The following is a 14,709-nucleotide window of genomic DNA, read 5'->3' on the forward strand; positions in this document are numbered from 1 at the left end:
AGAACTCATGTTAAAATTATATCTTATTTGTTAATTTAGTTTTTCTCAGTAGTACATAAATCTCTGTATAGTGAATTCATAACCTAAACATGTAAAGTGATGCAAGATGTGTCCATGATGTTACGATATTTACAACTAGGCAGATTTATAACTTGGCATAGTTATATCTATTTAGGATATTGGAACATATAAGAAACTTCAGATGTTTAGCAGTTATGATTTAATTTTGTTTCCAGCTGCTCTTATGCTTTATTTCCAAGATGTAGAAGAAATGGATTTAGAATCAGGAAACCAGGGTTTTAGGTCTAGCCATCCTTGGGGACATATGAATTCTTAAAACAGAAAAATTATATAGAACAGACAAGGTTTATTTCTTCTATTTTCTTTTTTACCTCATGGAGCTGGTTAAGTGTACATCTGTATTTTAGTTTAGTGCTCCCAAGCTTGAGAAATCGAGTGAAAATGTGTAATGTTTCAGATAATACTTAAACATTGACTGAACATTCTCAACCAGTATTATCGTGAACAAATTTATGAAGTATCCTTCTTAAAATTTCCTTTCTAAAAGTTAAATATATGTTCATTTTGCATTTATATTTGTTAATTAAACTTGGGTTTATAGTGCAACTTGGGCTTATTTGTTAATAGTTACAGTTTAGCCTATTAGCTAACATAACTAAATACTTGGTAGTATAATGAGAAAAATAATAAATGAATGTTCACATTTTTATTTCCTGCTGTAAATATCAAATTAACTGGTTTAGTCTGTACCTCTGATAGGTAACTGTGCAGTCTTGATGTACTATTTGAAGAAAATACTTTATTCATTGTCTCCCAGGGAAAGCATTGAGGTTTTTCTTTGTTTTGTTTTGTTTTTTGTTTGTTTTGAGACGGAGTCTCGCTCAGTCACCCAAGCTGGAGCTCAGTGGTGCGATCTCGGCTTACTGCAACCTCTGCCTCCTGGGTTCAAGCAATTCTCCTGTCTCAGCCTCCCAAGTAGCTGGGCCTACAAGTGCGTACCACCGCGCCCGGCTGATGTTTTATATTTTTAGTAGAGACAGGGTTTCACCATGTTAGCCAGGATGGTCTCAATCTCCTGACCTCGTGTTTCACCCACCTCAGCCTCCCAAAGTGCTGGGATTACAGGCATGAGCCACCATGCCCAGCCTCATTGTTTTGTTTTTAATAAAAAGACTTAGGCAGGTTTGAGTTAAGGCATTTTCAAGTACCAAAAAGTGATTGTTAATCTGTCTCCTCATTGGGCCCTGAGCTAGTGGACGTGGGATGCGTTTATTTATATGCACTTTTAGAGGGAGGAGCCAGAGCAGAGTTAAACTGTTCTTGCTAATAAACAGGAGGAGTTTGACCACACTCTGGGGCAGGGAAGCCAGCAACCCAGTGCCTTGTGAGGGGGTGGAGGGAACCCTGCCATCCTCACCCTGGTGGGCCGTCCCGATGGTGCTTTGAAAAGCTGCAGTATCCAATAGTGATTGTGAAGTTGTGAGATACATGATTTAAGCACCCTAATGAAACCCTTCATAGTCTCTCTTGTCCACTAATCTTTTGTATGAGTAAAATGTTGGAAGGAACCCAAAGAGATGCTTACTCTGTTTTGTGTGCCAGGAAAAACAGTGTGAGCACCCAGGAGTGTGCAGCATCTGAATCTGGGGGCTGCTGGCCAGATGTGCTACAGTGAGCCTTACTGTTTACTTGATACCTGCAACTCATGTGCACTTTGTGTGTTTTATTGTATCTATTATTTATAAGGACCATATGGAAACCATCTTTTTTTTTTAAACAAAGAAAGATACAAACTAAATAATTCACTCAAAGTCACCTAGCTTAAAAGTGTCCTGTTATGCTTTATACCCACATAGCTCTTGTATGAGATTCCTTTTTTCTTTCTTTCTTTCTTTCTTTTTTTTGAGACAGTCTTGCTCTGTTTCCCAGGCTGGAGTGCAGTGGTGCGATCTTGGCTCACGGCAAGCTCCGCCTCCCGGGTTCACGCCTTTCTCCTGCCTCAGCCTCCCCAGTGGCTGGGACTATAGGCGCCGCCACCACACCCGGCTAATTTTTTGTATTTTTAATAGAGACGGGGTTTCACCGTGTTAGCCAGGATGGTCTCAATCTCCTGACCTCGTGATCTGCCCGCCTCGGCCTCCCAGCGTGCTGGGATTACAGGCGTGAGCCACCGCGCCCGGCCAGATTCCTTGTTTTGAATTGCTAAATTTGTTTTTGTTTTTTGAAGCAGGATCTCACCCTGACACCCAGGCTGGTGTGCAGTGGCGTGGTCTCATTTCACTGCAACGTCCACTTGCTAGGCTCAGATGATCGTCCCACCTCATTCTCCCAAGTAGTTGGGACTACAGGCATGGGCCACCGTGCCTGGCTAATTGTTCTATTTTTAGTAGACGCAGAGTTTCACCATGTTGCCCAGGCTGGTCTAGAACTCCTGGGCTCAAACGATCAGCCCACCTCAGCCTCCCAAAGTGCTGGTATTACAGGTGTAAGCCACCATGCCAGGCCAGAACTGCTAAATTTGAATTGCAATTTTATTATTTGCTAAGGCTGTTATTTGAGAATTGAAATGTATTTTCTTTTATTCATTTAGAAGGAGATACAAATTGAAACTCCAGAGCTCTGAAAAAGGAAGGGTTTTCAATCTTTTAAACTGTGCAAGAAGTGAAACAAGTAATTACCAATTACCCCCGTCAGGAGCTTGTTCTCTCCACTTTTGCCAGTCAATTCCTGCCACACATTAACTTTTTCCTGGGAGCCTTCAACTAGTTCTCCAGGTCCTCACCAGATGTGAAAGTTATGGTGTCTGTGCTTATACAGTTTTTCATAGTTATTGCCACTTTAGCATTTTATTTCTTCCTTATGTTAGAGTGAGTTGTTTGATCTTCTCTTTATTAAATTCTTCAAATAACTGTTTTATTGAGATAAGTCACATTCAATACAATTCATCCTTTTAAAGTACATAATTTAATTTATTTTTATTTTTATTTATTTATTTATTTTTTAAGAGACGGGGTCTCACTCTATTGCCAGACTGGAGTGCAGAGGCGCAATCATGGCTCACTGCAACCTTGGTCTCCGGGGCTCAAGCAATCTTTCTGCTTCAGCCTTTCGAATAGCTAAGACTGCAAGCATGCACCACCATGCCTGGCTAATTTTTAATTTTTTTGTAGACAGGTTTTCACTGTGTTGCCTAGGCTGGTCTTGAACTTCTGGCCTCAAGCAATTCTCCCACCTCGGTCTCCCAGAGCACTGAGATTGCAGATATGAGCCACTGCACCTAGCCTAAAGTATACAACTTAATAGTGCCTAGTGTTTTTGGATTTGTACAACCATCACCACAGTCAATTTTGGAATATTTTCATTACTCCAGAAAAGAAACCATATACCCATTAGCAGTTCTCACTTTCCCCCATTCCTATGCTCCCCAGCTCTAGGCAACCAATAGTCTTTGTCTCCATGGATTTCCCAGTTCTGGACATTTCATATAGATGGAATCATACAATTTGTGTCTTTTTACGACTGACTTCTTTCACTGAGCGTAATGTTTTCAAGGTTTATCCATGTTGTAGCATATGTCAGTGCTTCATTACTTTTTATTGCTGAATAATATTCCACTATATGGATATATCACATTTTGTGTATCCATTAATGGACATTTGGGTGGTTTATCCATTAATGGACATCTGGCCTCCCAGGGTGTTGGGATTACAGGCGTGAGCCACCGCGCCCAGCCATATATAACTAACTTTTTAAAGAACTTCCATACTGCTCTCCAAAGCAGCTGCAGCATTTACATCCAAAGGTGTATGAAGGCTCCAGTTTTTCCACTTCTTGCCAACACTTGTTATTTGTCTGCCTTTTGATTTCAGCTATCCTAGTGAGCACGTAGTGGTATCTCATCTATTTGAGTTTCCCTAATGGCTTTAAATTACTCTAGGTTAGAAATTGTCTTATCTTTATTTTCTAAAACACTCATAGTATTTTCCACATGTTAACTCATAATGTTTGAATTTATACCCTGTATTTAAAAATTGCAAGAAAAGGGAGGTAGGCCTTAAGATTTTTTTTTAAACTCTGTTGAAAGTGTGCTTTGCCCATATCGTGGCATCATAGTTGCACGTCGTACTTTGTTTATTGATCCCTTATTGCCAAGCCCTATATAAGAAAGGACTTGGTGAATGTTGATTAGATGAATGAATGGAGTCTTGTTCATATTCATCCTGGATTCTTGAGTTTGTCCCTGGGAACAGATGGGTGTTCTGGTTCTGATAATGCTAATAATCTCCTCAAAGATATAAACAGCATTAAAGACTTCACTTTAAACGGGTGTTCCCAGAAAAAAAAAAAAGACTTGAAAGCTTGAAAACTACTTCTGAAATATAGTTTGACTTGTCTGTCTGTTGCATATTGTCAGAATTGTTATCATTTGTATAGGCAGCCCTACATTGTTATCTGTCCCTTATCTGAGAAATTCTGTGAAACGTTAGCATGGTATATCAAGAGAGTTCATCACAGCAGTTAGATAATCACCATTGTAAGGCACACTTCAAATACTTAAAAATAATACATTAATGAAAAAGTGATTTTTAAGGTTTTAAAGGTGTTAAAACCTGTCATTCAAATTATAAAGGAACTGTATTCAATTTTAGCTTTACTGTAGATATTGGCTGATAAGCATCAAGTGTTTAATATTATCATTAGAACTTTATTTTGCCAACATTTAATCTTGTGAACAAAGCAGTTATTTCTTTGCAAATCATTTTGTAACAAAGAAGCCTTTCTATGGTTGTATTTATTACAAAAACATTTATCCCAGTTAAAATGCAACACAATAACATTGTTTTGGATAGTTGCTAAAATTTGCTAAAATACCAATTGCGGTGAGATAGTTTGTGTCTTTTAGTTGTCCAAATGCAGCTTTATAATTTTGTTGTTTTGGTACTTTGAGGCAAAAAGATTAGTTAATTTTGTGAATCTGTATGCCTTGGGTCCTTAGTAACTGAATGGCCTCTTACAAATCAAAAATATTATTCTATGCACTGTGTGGTGAGATAGCGGGATGGATGCCGTAATGATGAGATCCCAAACACCAGTGTGAAAGCTTTTCCGGAGAAGAGGTCAAAGAAAATGGTCTATTCCTTAAATGAATGCTTATTACATTAATATGCCCTCCTGTCATTCAAATATTGTCCTCAGAGTGATCAAAAAGGTCATGACCTCTGGGTCTTTACTGCTAATGCTACTTCCTTCCTCATTTTTAGAAAAATTACTGTTAATAGAAATGATACACTCGCTTTTTTTAACATGATATTTCTGTATTTTAAAAAAGTGTAAGAAACCATTAACATTTATGATTCTCACTTGTCATTCTAATTTATATTTTTAAAGATTTACATTATTTTGAGTAAGTTCTATCCTATGAAATGATGCAGATGTCACCAACTTAAATTCAATTCTGATCTTATACATAATTCTAAATATATTACTTTGAGTAATACATGTTTACTTAGATTTACTATATTAAGTATAGATTCTGTGAAGTCATAAGTGTATACCTACATGATTTCTTGCTATTCTTGATTTGCATAATAATGAGGGTCAAAGTGCCCTTCTGCTCCTTCTTGTTCTGGGCTCTCATGAGCGTTGTCAGGATCATCGTGATCTTCACTTTCATCATCATCATCTTGAAATCTCCTGAAAACTTGTGTCTTTAGTTGTATTGTTTGACCATTAGTGCTTCTTTGTTCACCATAATAAATAGTATGTATATGAGGGAAGCAGAAGAAGATGTATGAGCTTATTGGTTCCTTTAGTTTATTTTGGTCCACACGAATGTATGTTAAATGGTGGTGATGCAATGGGTCAATAGAAGGACACATCACTGTAAGATTCATCTCTGAAAGAAATAAATTAAAAATTAATCTTGCTTTATAAGGTATAATCCATCGTTATGACCATAATTCTGTGTTAGATTTTATGTTGCATGGGATATAATTAATTAAAATACTTATAAATTGAATTAGATTTCTTTTTTACATTAATCAAATAATAAAATGAAGAAAATTAAATTATAAATGAGTTTTGTATTACCAAAATATATATGGCTTCATTGGCTTTTCTGATTAATAAAGTCCTAGTAGAACAATCTCAAAAAAATTATCTACAATCTCACTACTTAGGATACTCATATTTCTTCATATACTCTATTATTTATCTCTATATATATTTTATGTATATATATATACACACACACACACACACACACACACATATATATATATATATATATTTTTTTTTTGAGACAGTTTTGCTCTGTTATCCAGGCCAGAAAGCAGTTGCATGATCTCAGCTCATAGCAACCTCCGGGTTCAAGCAACTCTCATGCCTTGGCCTCCCAAGTAGCTGGGAGTACAGGCGCACGTCACCATGCCTGGCTAATTTTTTTTGTTTTTAGTAGAGATGGGACTTCACCGTATTGACCAGGCTCGCCTCGAACTCCTGGCCTCAAGTGATTCACCCTACCCGCCTCAGCCTCCCAAAGTGCTCTGATTTCAGGCATGAGCCACTGTGCCCAGCCTATTTCTCAATATTTAAGGCAATACAATTTAATAGAAAGGACTATAAACTGAATAGCACACATTTCTCTGGGGCAAATTTCTGCCATTCCCTCAAGCAACTTCAAAACAACCATTTTCCACAATGTCTAAAGCATAGCTTATTAAATATTTTTTTCCTTAAAAGATGAGAATTCCATTCTTTCTCTCTTTAAAACACAATAAAAGTCTACATACTTTCTATATCATTATTTTGTAGGTATAGGTGTTCCAAATTTCTTGGAATATAGAATGCTTGCTTCAATTTGTTGTGTCCAACACTGAGTTCTACAAGGTTGGGAAGATTAAAAATATTATATGGGATGTCTTGTAGTTTGTTGTGTGACAGTCTTAAAGCATGAAGTTTTGGAAGTTTGTCGAAGTATTTTTCGGGTATAGAAGAAATGGAATTATTTTCTAAAGACAGATACATAAGTGAAGAAGGCAAACCAGGAGGCATGGATTCTAATCTGTTATTGCAGAGGTTGAGCTGCATTAGTTTTTCCATTTTGGCAAAGATTTTGTCTTTTAGCAGAGAATCATGAAGATGATTATAACAGAGATCAAGCATGGTCAAGTTTACTAGCCCATCCATGGCATTTGTCTGCAGTTTGGAGATTTCATTGTAACCAAGAAGGAGTCTTTCCAGAGATTTAGGAAGAGGAAATGGAAATTCTTCTAAATTGTTATGCTCTAGATGAAGTTGTAGTAGATTTGGAAGCTTAGCAAACACACCATAATCAATCTTTTGAGATTTAATTTTGTTGTAGCTGAGGTTAATTTCTTTAAGATAAGTTGCATTGATGAATGAATTTGCAGTCACGGCCTCAATTTCATTGAACTGAAGGTAGAGTTGCTGAATGTGCCTCGGAATATTTGGGATAGCCTTGAGTTTGCGATTATCACAGTACATTGATGATGGAAAGTTAGTTGGACAGAAGCATTCACTGACACAGCCTAAAGTATACTGATGAAAAGGAACTCCGTAGTCTACATTTTGACGAAATGGGAATCCTGTTTGATAATCATCATCTGGCTCTTGGTCATAGTCTTCATCCCACTGATAAGTTTCATATTGGCAATGTACTTTGACTCCAAGAAAGAAGAAAATAACAAATATTGGACTTAAAAAACCCATCTTCTTCTTCTTCTTCTTTTTTTCTATTGCAAGGAGAAAAGGAAACATTGTGGAGAAAGTGAGTAAACTCAATACGCTTTGTATAAATTGACAGTTATGTGAAATGTATTATACCTATGTCTGTATATAAAAGAATATCCAGAAAGAATGGGCAGTGCTCAAACCAAAATTTTTTTCTTTCTTTTTTTGTGACAGTGTCTCCTCTGTCGCCCAGGCTGGGGTACAGTGGCATGATCTCGGCTCACTGCAACTTCTGCCTCCCAGGTTCAAGCGATTCTCGTGCCTCAGCCTCCCGAGTAGCTGGGACTACAGGAGCACGCCACCATGCCCGGCTTATTTTTGTATTTTTTAGTAGAGACAAGGTTTCGTTATGTTGCCCAGGCTGGTCTCAAACTCCTGACCTCAAGGGATACTCCAGCCTCAGCCTCCCAAAGTGCTGGGATTACAGGTGTGAGTCACCACGCCCAGCCTCAAACCAAAATTAATGTTTAAGTACCAATGAGGTGAGATTTTTTTTTCTTTGTTTTCTCTTTTTTTTTTTTTTTATTTTTTTTTTTGAGGTGGAGTCTTGCCTCATCACCCAGGTTGGAGTGCAGTGGCGCAGTCTTGGCTCACTTCAACCTCTGCCTCCCCGGTTCAAGTGATTCTCCTGCCTCAGCCTCCCGAGTAGCTGGAACTACAGGCACGTGCCACTACACTCAGCTAATTTTTGTATTGTTAGTAGAGACGGGGTTTCTCCATCTTGACCAGGCTGATCTCTAACTCCTGACCTCAGTTGATCCACCCACTTTGACCTCTCAAAATGCTGGGATTACAGGCGTGAGCCACCATGCCTGGCCGAGATTTTTTTTTTTTTTAAGTCACATATTACACTGAACTCGAGTCAAAAGTCTGGTATACTAGACTTTCTACCAAGTAACCATCTTTTAAGAGTCCCAGTTTATCTTGCTTACTAGAGTATAGATCTATGATGATAGCATGACATCATTCAACTACAGTCTGATCCCTCCACTATAAATGCTGGGTGTTCTTTGGAATTACCTGATCCTTTAATGATGGTCACTGCCTGGGGGAGGAGAGACCTTTATTTTAGTTAGAGAGCTTTTGCCTGGGAGATTCTACAACTTTTATTTGTTTTCTGCCCTTCAGAAGAACATGAAATGCTCCCTTTTATGTGATAATTTCAGATATTTAGAAATAGTATTCATGTTTCCTTTTAATATTTTCTGTCCAAAACTAATTGCACCATCAAATTTTCCTCATGAAACAGTTTCCGGAATCCAATTATTTAGTCTCTGACTCTGCTTGAATAACTACTTTAAATCCTAAAGACGTACAATGTTTACGTTCTACAAAATTCAAGTGTCTTTACATTTTTCTTCCTAGCTTCCTTTTTTCCATTAATAGATTTAAGTTAAGTTTTGGATATACAAATATTATTAAAAACACACTGTCCCTGTCTCCCGGGAGTTTAAAGTCTGGTGGAGAATCAGATACATGTGCAGCAGAATGCAGGAGGAGGATGTTGTGTGGAGCAGGATTGCAAGGGGGCACACTTCACAATGAACACTCGGTGCTGAAACTTGAAGTTCTAGGGAAGGGTCAGTTGTGTCCCAGATGAGAAGCCTGAAACCTACATTTCATTTCTGTCACTTAACATATCTGCCTCTTGCCTCATCAATAAAAGAAGAATTGCAATTATAGCTGAATTATACCTTGGCTGCTTATCTGCTTATCTTGTATGTTGCCTTGTGTCTTTTTTTTTTTTTTTTTCCTTGAGATGGAGTCTTGCTCTGTTGCCCAGGCTGGAGTGCAGTGGTGTGATCTTGGCTCACTGCAGCCACCACCTCCTGGGTTTAAGCAATTCTCCTGCCTCAGCCTCCCCAGTAGCTGGGATTACAAGCACGCTCCACCACACCTGGCTAATTTTTGTATTTTTAGTAGGGACGGGGTTTCACCATGTTGACCAGGCTGGTTTCGAACTCCTGACCTCATGATCCACCCACCTTGGCCTCCCAAAGTGCTGAGCCACTGCACCCAGCCTCCTTGTGTCATATCTTGCCTGCTTATCCCACCTGGTTGTTGTTAGCATTGTATGAGCTATGCATGTACGAGTACTTTGCATGTTGAAAACTGCTGTCCAGATGAAATGAATGTATCGTTTAGGGAAAATGTTTAAAAAAATCCTACCTCTTTTATTCTGAGACCTTTCTACTTTTCCTATCCAGGATTTCATGAGAGAATGAGTTTCCTAAAAAATTGTTGCATATAATGAAATGACTTATCTCCTGTTCATCTAGAATGGTTCTATTTTTCATCATTGGTATAATTGAGAGAATAATTACTTAAGTTATTTTCTTTGACAGAACCTCATTTGAGAAAGGTTAAGAAACATCTCAGTTTCTTGTTCTTTTCTTGTCAGAAATTATAAATGTATAAATGTAACTACTATGTGTATTTGGGATTTGAAGTAGTTATTCAGGTGAAGTCAGAGACCCTTGAGCTCTTTTCCTGCAGTGATACTCTCCTTCATTCTTCCTCACCGTTTGCTCCCATGCGCCCGCATCCTGGGTTTTGTCATTGCTCTTACTGGAACCCTTCATACTCTCCATTTTGAGTATTCCACACTCAGACCACTATCTCTATGTAGTAACTCCAGCTGCAATAATTCTTCAATTTCAGTGGAACCTCAGCTATTGATTCTACTATTTTTCACTGTCCCTCATCCATCCTTGCCAACATTGTCGGTTCCTTCTTACCAACTTAGACCCCATAGTTCATCACTATCGTTGCTCTTTTGCACATGCCCTAAACTTTCTGGCTCCTTCAATCTGCCAGACTCCAACTCTGGTTACTCCAATTCTCCACCTACTCACAGCCTGACTGTCACAGCTGATTGTAACTAAAGAAAAGCAGGAGCATGGTGACTGGTCTCACTCTCAATTCAAGACCACTAACCTCAAGTGCTGTCCTGCTGCATTTCCTTAGACCATCCTCTTTCCCTCTCTTCTATGCTACTGTTTTGTAACTTTCCTCTCTCAAGTCTCTAATAACTCATTCCCCATTATTATTTTTGGGTGATGACCTTACTTCTTTTTTTTAAGTCGAGAAAATAGGATCAAGATATCATTTATTTCTATTTTCTTATATTTATCCCTACCAAAAAAAAATGCCAAAATAGCAATGGTTTTTTTTTTTTTTTAACAGTATGTGCTTTTGAAACTCATGACGTTTCTTTGTGCAACTCTATTACATCCACTTTTCTTTCTGTTCTGTGAGATTTGTGGAAGATGTGGCATTTGACCTAGACTTTGAAGGAGTGTTGAGGTTCTCATAGAGGGAGGTGAGGAGGAAGGTCTCTAGATAGAAGAGATAAGCAAAAACATAGAAGCAACAGATGGTGATGTGTTTGGGGTATGTGGTTAGTTAACTCTTGAAGGAGCAAAATAAGACTATTAAATCCAGATCTGAAGGGATTAGCCTAACTTTTTTTTCTGATACAGAGTCTCGCTCTGTCACCCAGGCTGGAGCGCAGTGGTGCACTCTTTGCTCACCCTCCATCTCCTGGGCCCAAGTGACTCTCTTGCTTCAGCCTCCGAGTAGCTGGGATTACAGATGCGTGCCACCACATCTGGCTATTTTTTTTTTTTTTTTATAGAGACACGGTTTTGCCATGTTGCTCAGGCTGGTCATGAACTTCTGGGCCCAACCAGTCTGCCCCCCACTCAGCCTTTACTTGAACATTTTGCCTAATCAACAGTTTAATGTAACTTTTTTACCAAAGTGCTGGGATTACAGGCATGAGCCACCACACTTGGCCTTGGAGGGCCTAAATTCTGACCTAAGGAATTTGCACTCTGGGAATGAATGCTTAATTTAATGAATTAACATATTTAGGCTGTGATTTCACACTACAGTCAGTGTTCACGGGTGAAAAAGTAGAGAATCTTGGAAGGAGATAGAATTAAGGAGTTACGGTCTTATACCAAAGGGCAGTGTTCAGAGCAGGCTCTCCTTGCTGGGCTGGAAGCTCCCAGTGGGTCTGCTTGGAAATGCTTATTCACCTACTACTTTACCATATGTGAACATGCTTAGTGAAGCACTTTACAAATATTAGTAGTTAGTTTGATTGGGTTATATCAGTTTATAGTTATCTTGAATTATTTCTAGCGGTGAGGCACTATGCTAAGTTGGTGGAGAATACAGAAATGAAGAAGACATGAAACCATAGTCCCTTCTGTAAAGAGCAAACAGCTTAGTGGAAGAGAGAGAGACAACAAAGTGAACCCTAATCTAAGGCAGAGGGTAATATTGTTTATAGCAGAGACAGGCAATGCTGTGGGGCCAGCGGCTTACCTCAGCTACAGAGGGACGGGAAAGTCTTTTGTAGACATCATTTGACTAAGACTTTGGGAGATTAATAGGAATGGATATAGAATATTCGATACATTTTATACTCATTGATGATATTTTACATATAATTTTATAATATTTTCTTGTACTCATTATAGTACAACATATTAACTTTTTATTTTTGGAGACAGAGCCTCGCTCTGTCACCCAGGCTGGGGCGCGATGGCACGATCTCCACTTACTGCAACCTCCGCCTCCCAGCCTTAAGTGATTCTTGTGCCTCAGCCTCCTGAGTAGCTGGGATTACAGGTGTGCATCACCACAACTGGCTACACTGTTTTGTATTTTTAGTTAAGACAGGATTTTGCCATGTTGGCCAGCCTGGTCTCGAACTCCTGACCTCAGGTGGTCCGCCCACCTCTGCCTCCCAAAGTGCTGAGATTACAGGTGTGAGCCACTGCGTCTGGCTGAAAACTCAGCTTGATTTTTATCCTTTTGTTGAGAACATTAGCTCATCATCAGTTAGCAACCTTACATTTGAGAATTAGAGTCTGTTGTTGAACAACTATGAAAATTTTTGGGGAAAAAAGAAGAAGGCCTTGAATCAAGACATCATGATTGGGGCGTCTTTGAAAATAAAGAGATTCTTAATGTTGTCTGCTTTCGGTCTTTGTGAGCACCTAAGAAGAAAGTCTTTCCTTGAGGAACAATTTGTCTTCTAAACCTGAACTTATCTTAAACATCCTTGTCCTCCTCCCTCCACGTTTCTAACCATGTAGTACAATCTTGTCCCACTCCCTTTGATTAAGTGCAGTTTTCTGGTCTGAAATCCATCCTGTTTTCATCTATATGCTCATTATTTTCTATGCCTCTTACTCTTTCCCCATGATGATTTCCCATGTTACAACAATCGCTTATTTTATCCAAATTTTTCATTCCCCAACTAATCTCTTCTCAGTCATTTGCTAAACATATTTTTGTTACTTCTGCTTTTCACATTCTACGATCTATGCCTTGTTCTCTATAGGATAACTCACAGCAGTATTGTATACTTCATTGTCGATCATCTCATTTCCTGATATCTTTTAACAGAATCTAGTACAATGCAGTGTTATAAGTGCTCAAAGATTTGTTGGATGAATGATTAGGTTAATAAGCTATAGGTTAAGTCTTGCAAATGCTTCCCTCCACTAATGTTGGTTATTCCTAGACATTTATTTCACCATGGTAATTTCTTCAAATGAACATATTCATGAGAGCTTGACCGTTCCTTTTTCTATTGAATATTTCTTCATCACAATATACTGTATTCCTCACTTTCCTAGTACATTGTGTAGTAGGAAAATAACAAATGTGAAAAAGAATGGAACAAAGTAAAATATATATATTACCAGTTTTCAATGTGAATTTTTCATATTATAGCAATAAAAGCATCTGTGTCATAACGTTTCTCTTACTTGGAGAAAAGCACTTATGTGTTCATCAAGAAAAGTTTTAATTGAAATTACTAATGAGGTATAATTTACTTGTTCAGGAAAACTTTAAAGTAAAAGCCTCATAACATTTTATTATGTTAAAGACATAATTGTTTTTATTTGTATGCCATAGAAATTAGCATATAAGAAAGCAAATATTATATAATTTAGATTTTTCCAAAAAAGTTCTAAATTTTAATTTTGTAAAATTCTTTTGCTATTAAAAGTACGATTACCTCAGTTATTTTTAGCCATAATACATTTAAATCTTAATTAACTAAAACCCAAAGTAACTAGATCCTTCAGTAGACTAGACAGAGGATCTGTATCTTCCCTTTGAGAAAGAAGTAAATGAAAAGACAAACATTCTATATCAGGGATTTAGTCAGTAGAGAAATTTGGAGGAAATCTTGAGTGAAATTTGTACAAATGCCCATCAACCCCCCAACCGGAATCACTAGCATTGCTCAGCTGTATGCCTCAAAGGCATTAGCTGGTTCTTTGTTACTTATAATTCATAGAGAAAAAGAGACCTAAGGAAGAGGAAGAGATTGATTCCTTTAACATGAGAATCTCTCCTTTCATTCAAAGTAAAAAAAAAAAAAACCTAAACAAAGATTTTTTGTTGGGTAAATCTTAAATGAGAAAGTTAAACTCATTATACTACTTTACTTGTACATTTTGCCTAATCAAAAGCTTAATGTAACTTTTTTACCAAATTTTGCTTCCAAAAAATGTGCTTTTATAATAGATGCAGTCTATTTTAATATTAAGCAAATCCAATATACTTTTTAAATTTTAACAGTAGGAATACATTCTTAAAAAATTGAAAATTATTTTATTATCATACCTGTTCAATTTGCTTTAGTTTTCAGGGGTTGATGAATTTGTAAATCCTTTAAATGAATCAGAAATTCCTAAATTCTTTAACTGAGTCTCTTAAAAATCCACAGTAACTCTGTGTCCAGACAGGGCTGTCTCTTGAATTACTGTAGCAATTTAAGCAAATACAATCTTCTTGGAAAACACTTGGGTTGAATTAAAATTATGTATTTCTTTTCATGACATGAAACTTTGTGGACTGAAATTAAGATGCTTGTGTTCTTGGTCAGATTTATGTGGCTGGCTT

General features: G+C 37.7%; 2 protein-coding genes across 2 annotated transcripts in view; one reads left to right on the forward strand and one right to left on the reverse strand.

The window, feature by feature from the left end:
- CENPP (centromere protein P) overlaps window positions 1-14,709 on the forward strand; it is a 272,761-nt gene that overhangs the window by 82,950 nt on the left and 175,102 nt on the right. The window lies entirely within an intron of this gene.
- On the reverse strand, window positions 4,706-14,700 carry OMD (osteomodulin). The gene is made up of 3 exons (XM_001103677.5): window positions 14,431-14,700; window positions 6,813-7,775; window positions 4,706-5,917 (listed from the first exon to the last, which is right to left on the reverse strand). Exons 2-3 carry the CDS (start codon window positions 7,750-7,752, stop codon window positions 5,592-5,594), a joined length of 1,266 nt encoding a protein of 421 aa, XP_001103677.1. The 5' UTR covers window positions 7,753-7,775; window positions 14,431-14,700; the 3' UTR covers window positions 4,706-5,591.

The sequence above is a fragment of the Macaca mulatta genome, chromosome 15, assembly GCF_049350105.2.
Source record: "Macaca mulatta isolate MMU2019108-1 chromosome 15, T2T-MMU8v2.0, whole genome shotgun sequence".
NCBI lineage: Eukaryota > Metazoa > Chordata > Mammalia > Primates > Cercopithecidae > Macaca > Macaca mulatta.

Bases quoted from the DNA above. Each gene is read 5' to 3' on its own strand.
- OMD (XM_001103677.5), bottom strand. From the start codon at position 7,752: ATGGGTTTTTTAAGTCCAATATTTGTTATTTTCTTCTTTCTTGGAGTC. The intron at 5,918-6,812 runs GTATGTAGACTT...TATTTCTTTCAG, and splicing joins ACAAAATAATGATATAGAAA to AGATGAATCTTACAGTGATG.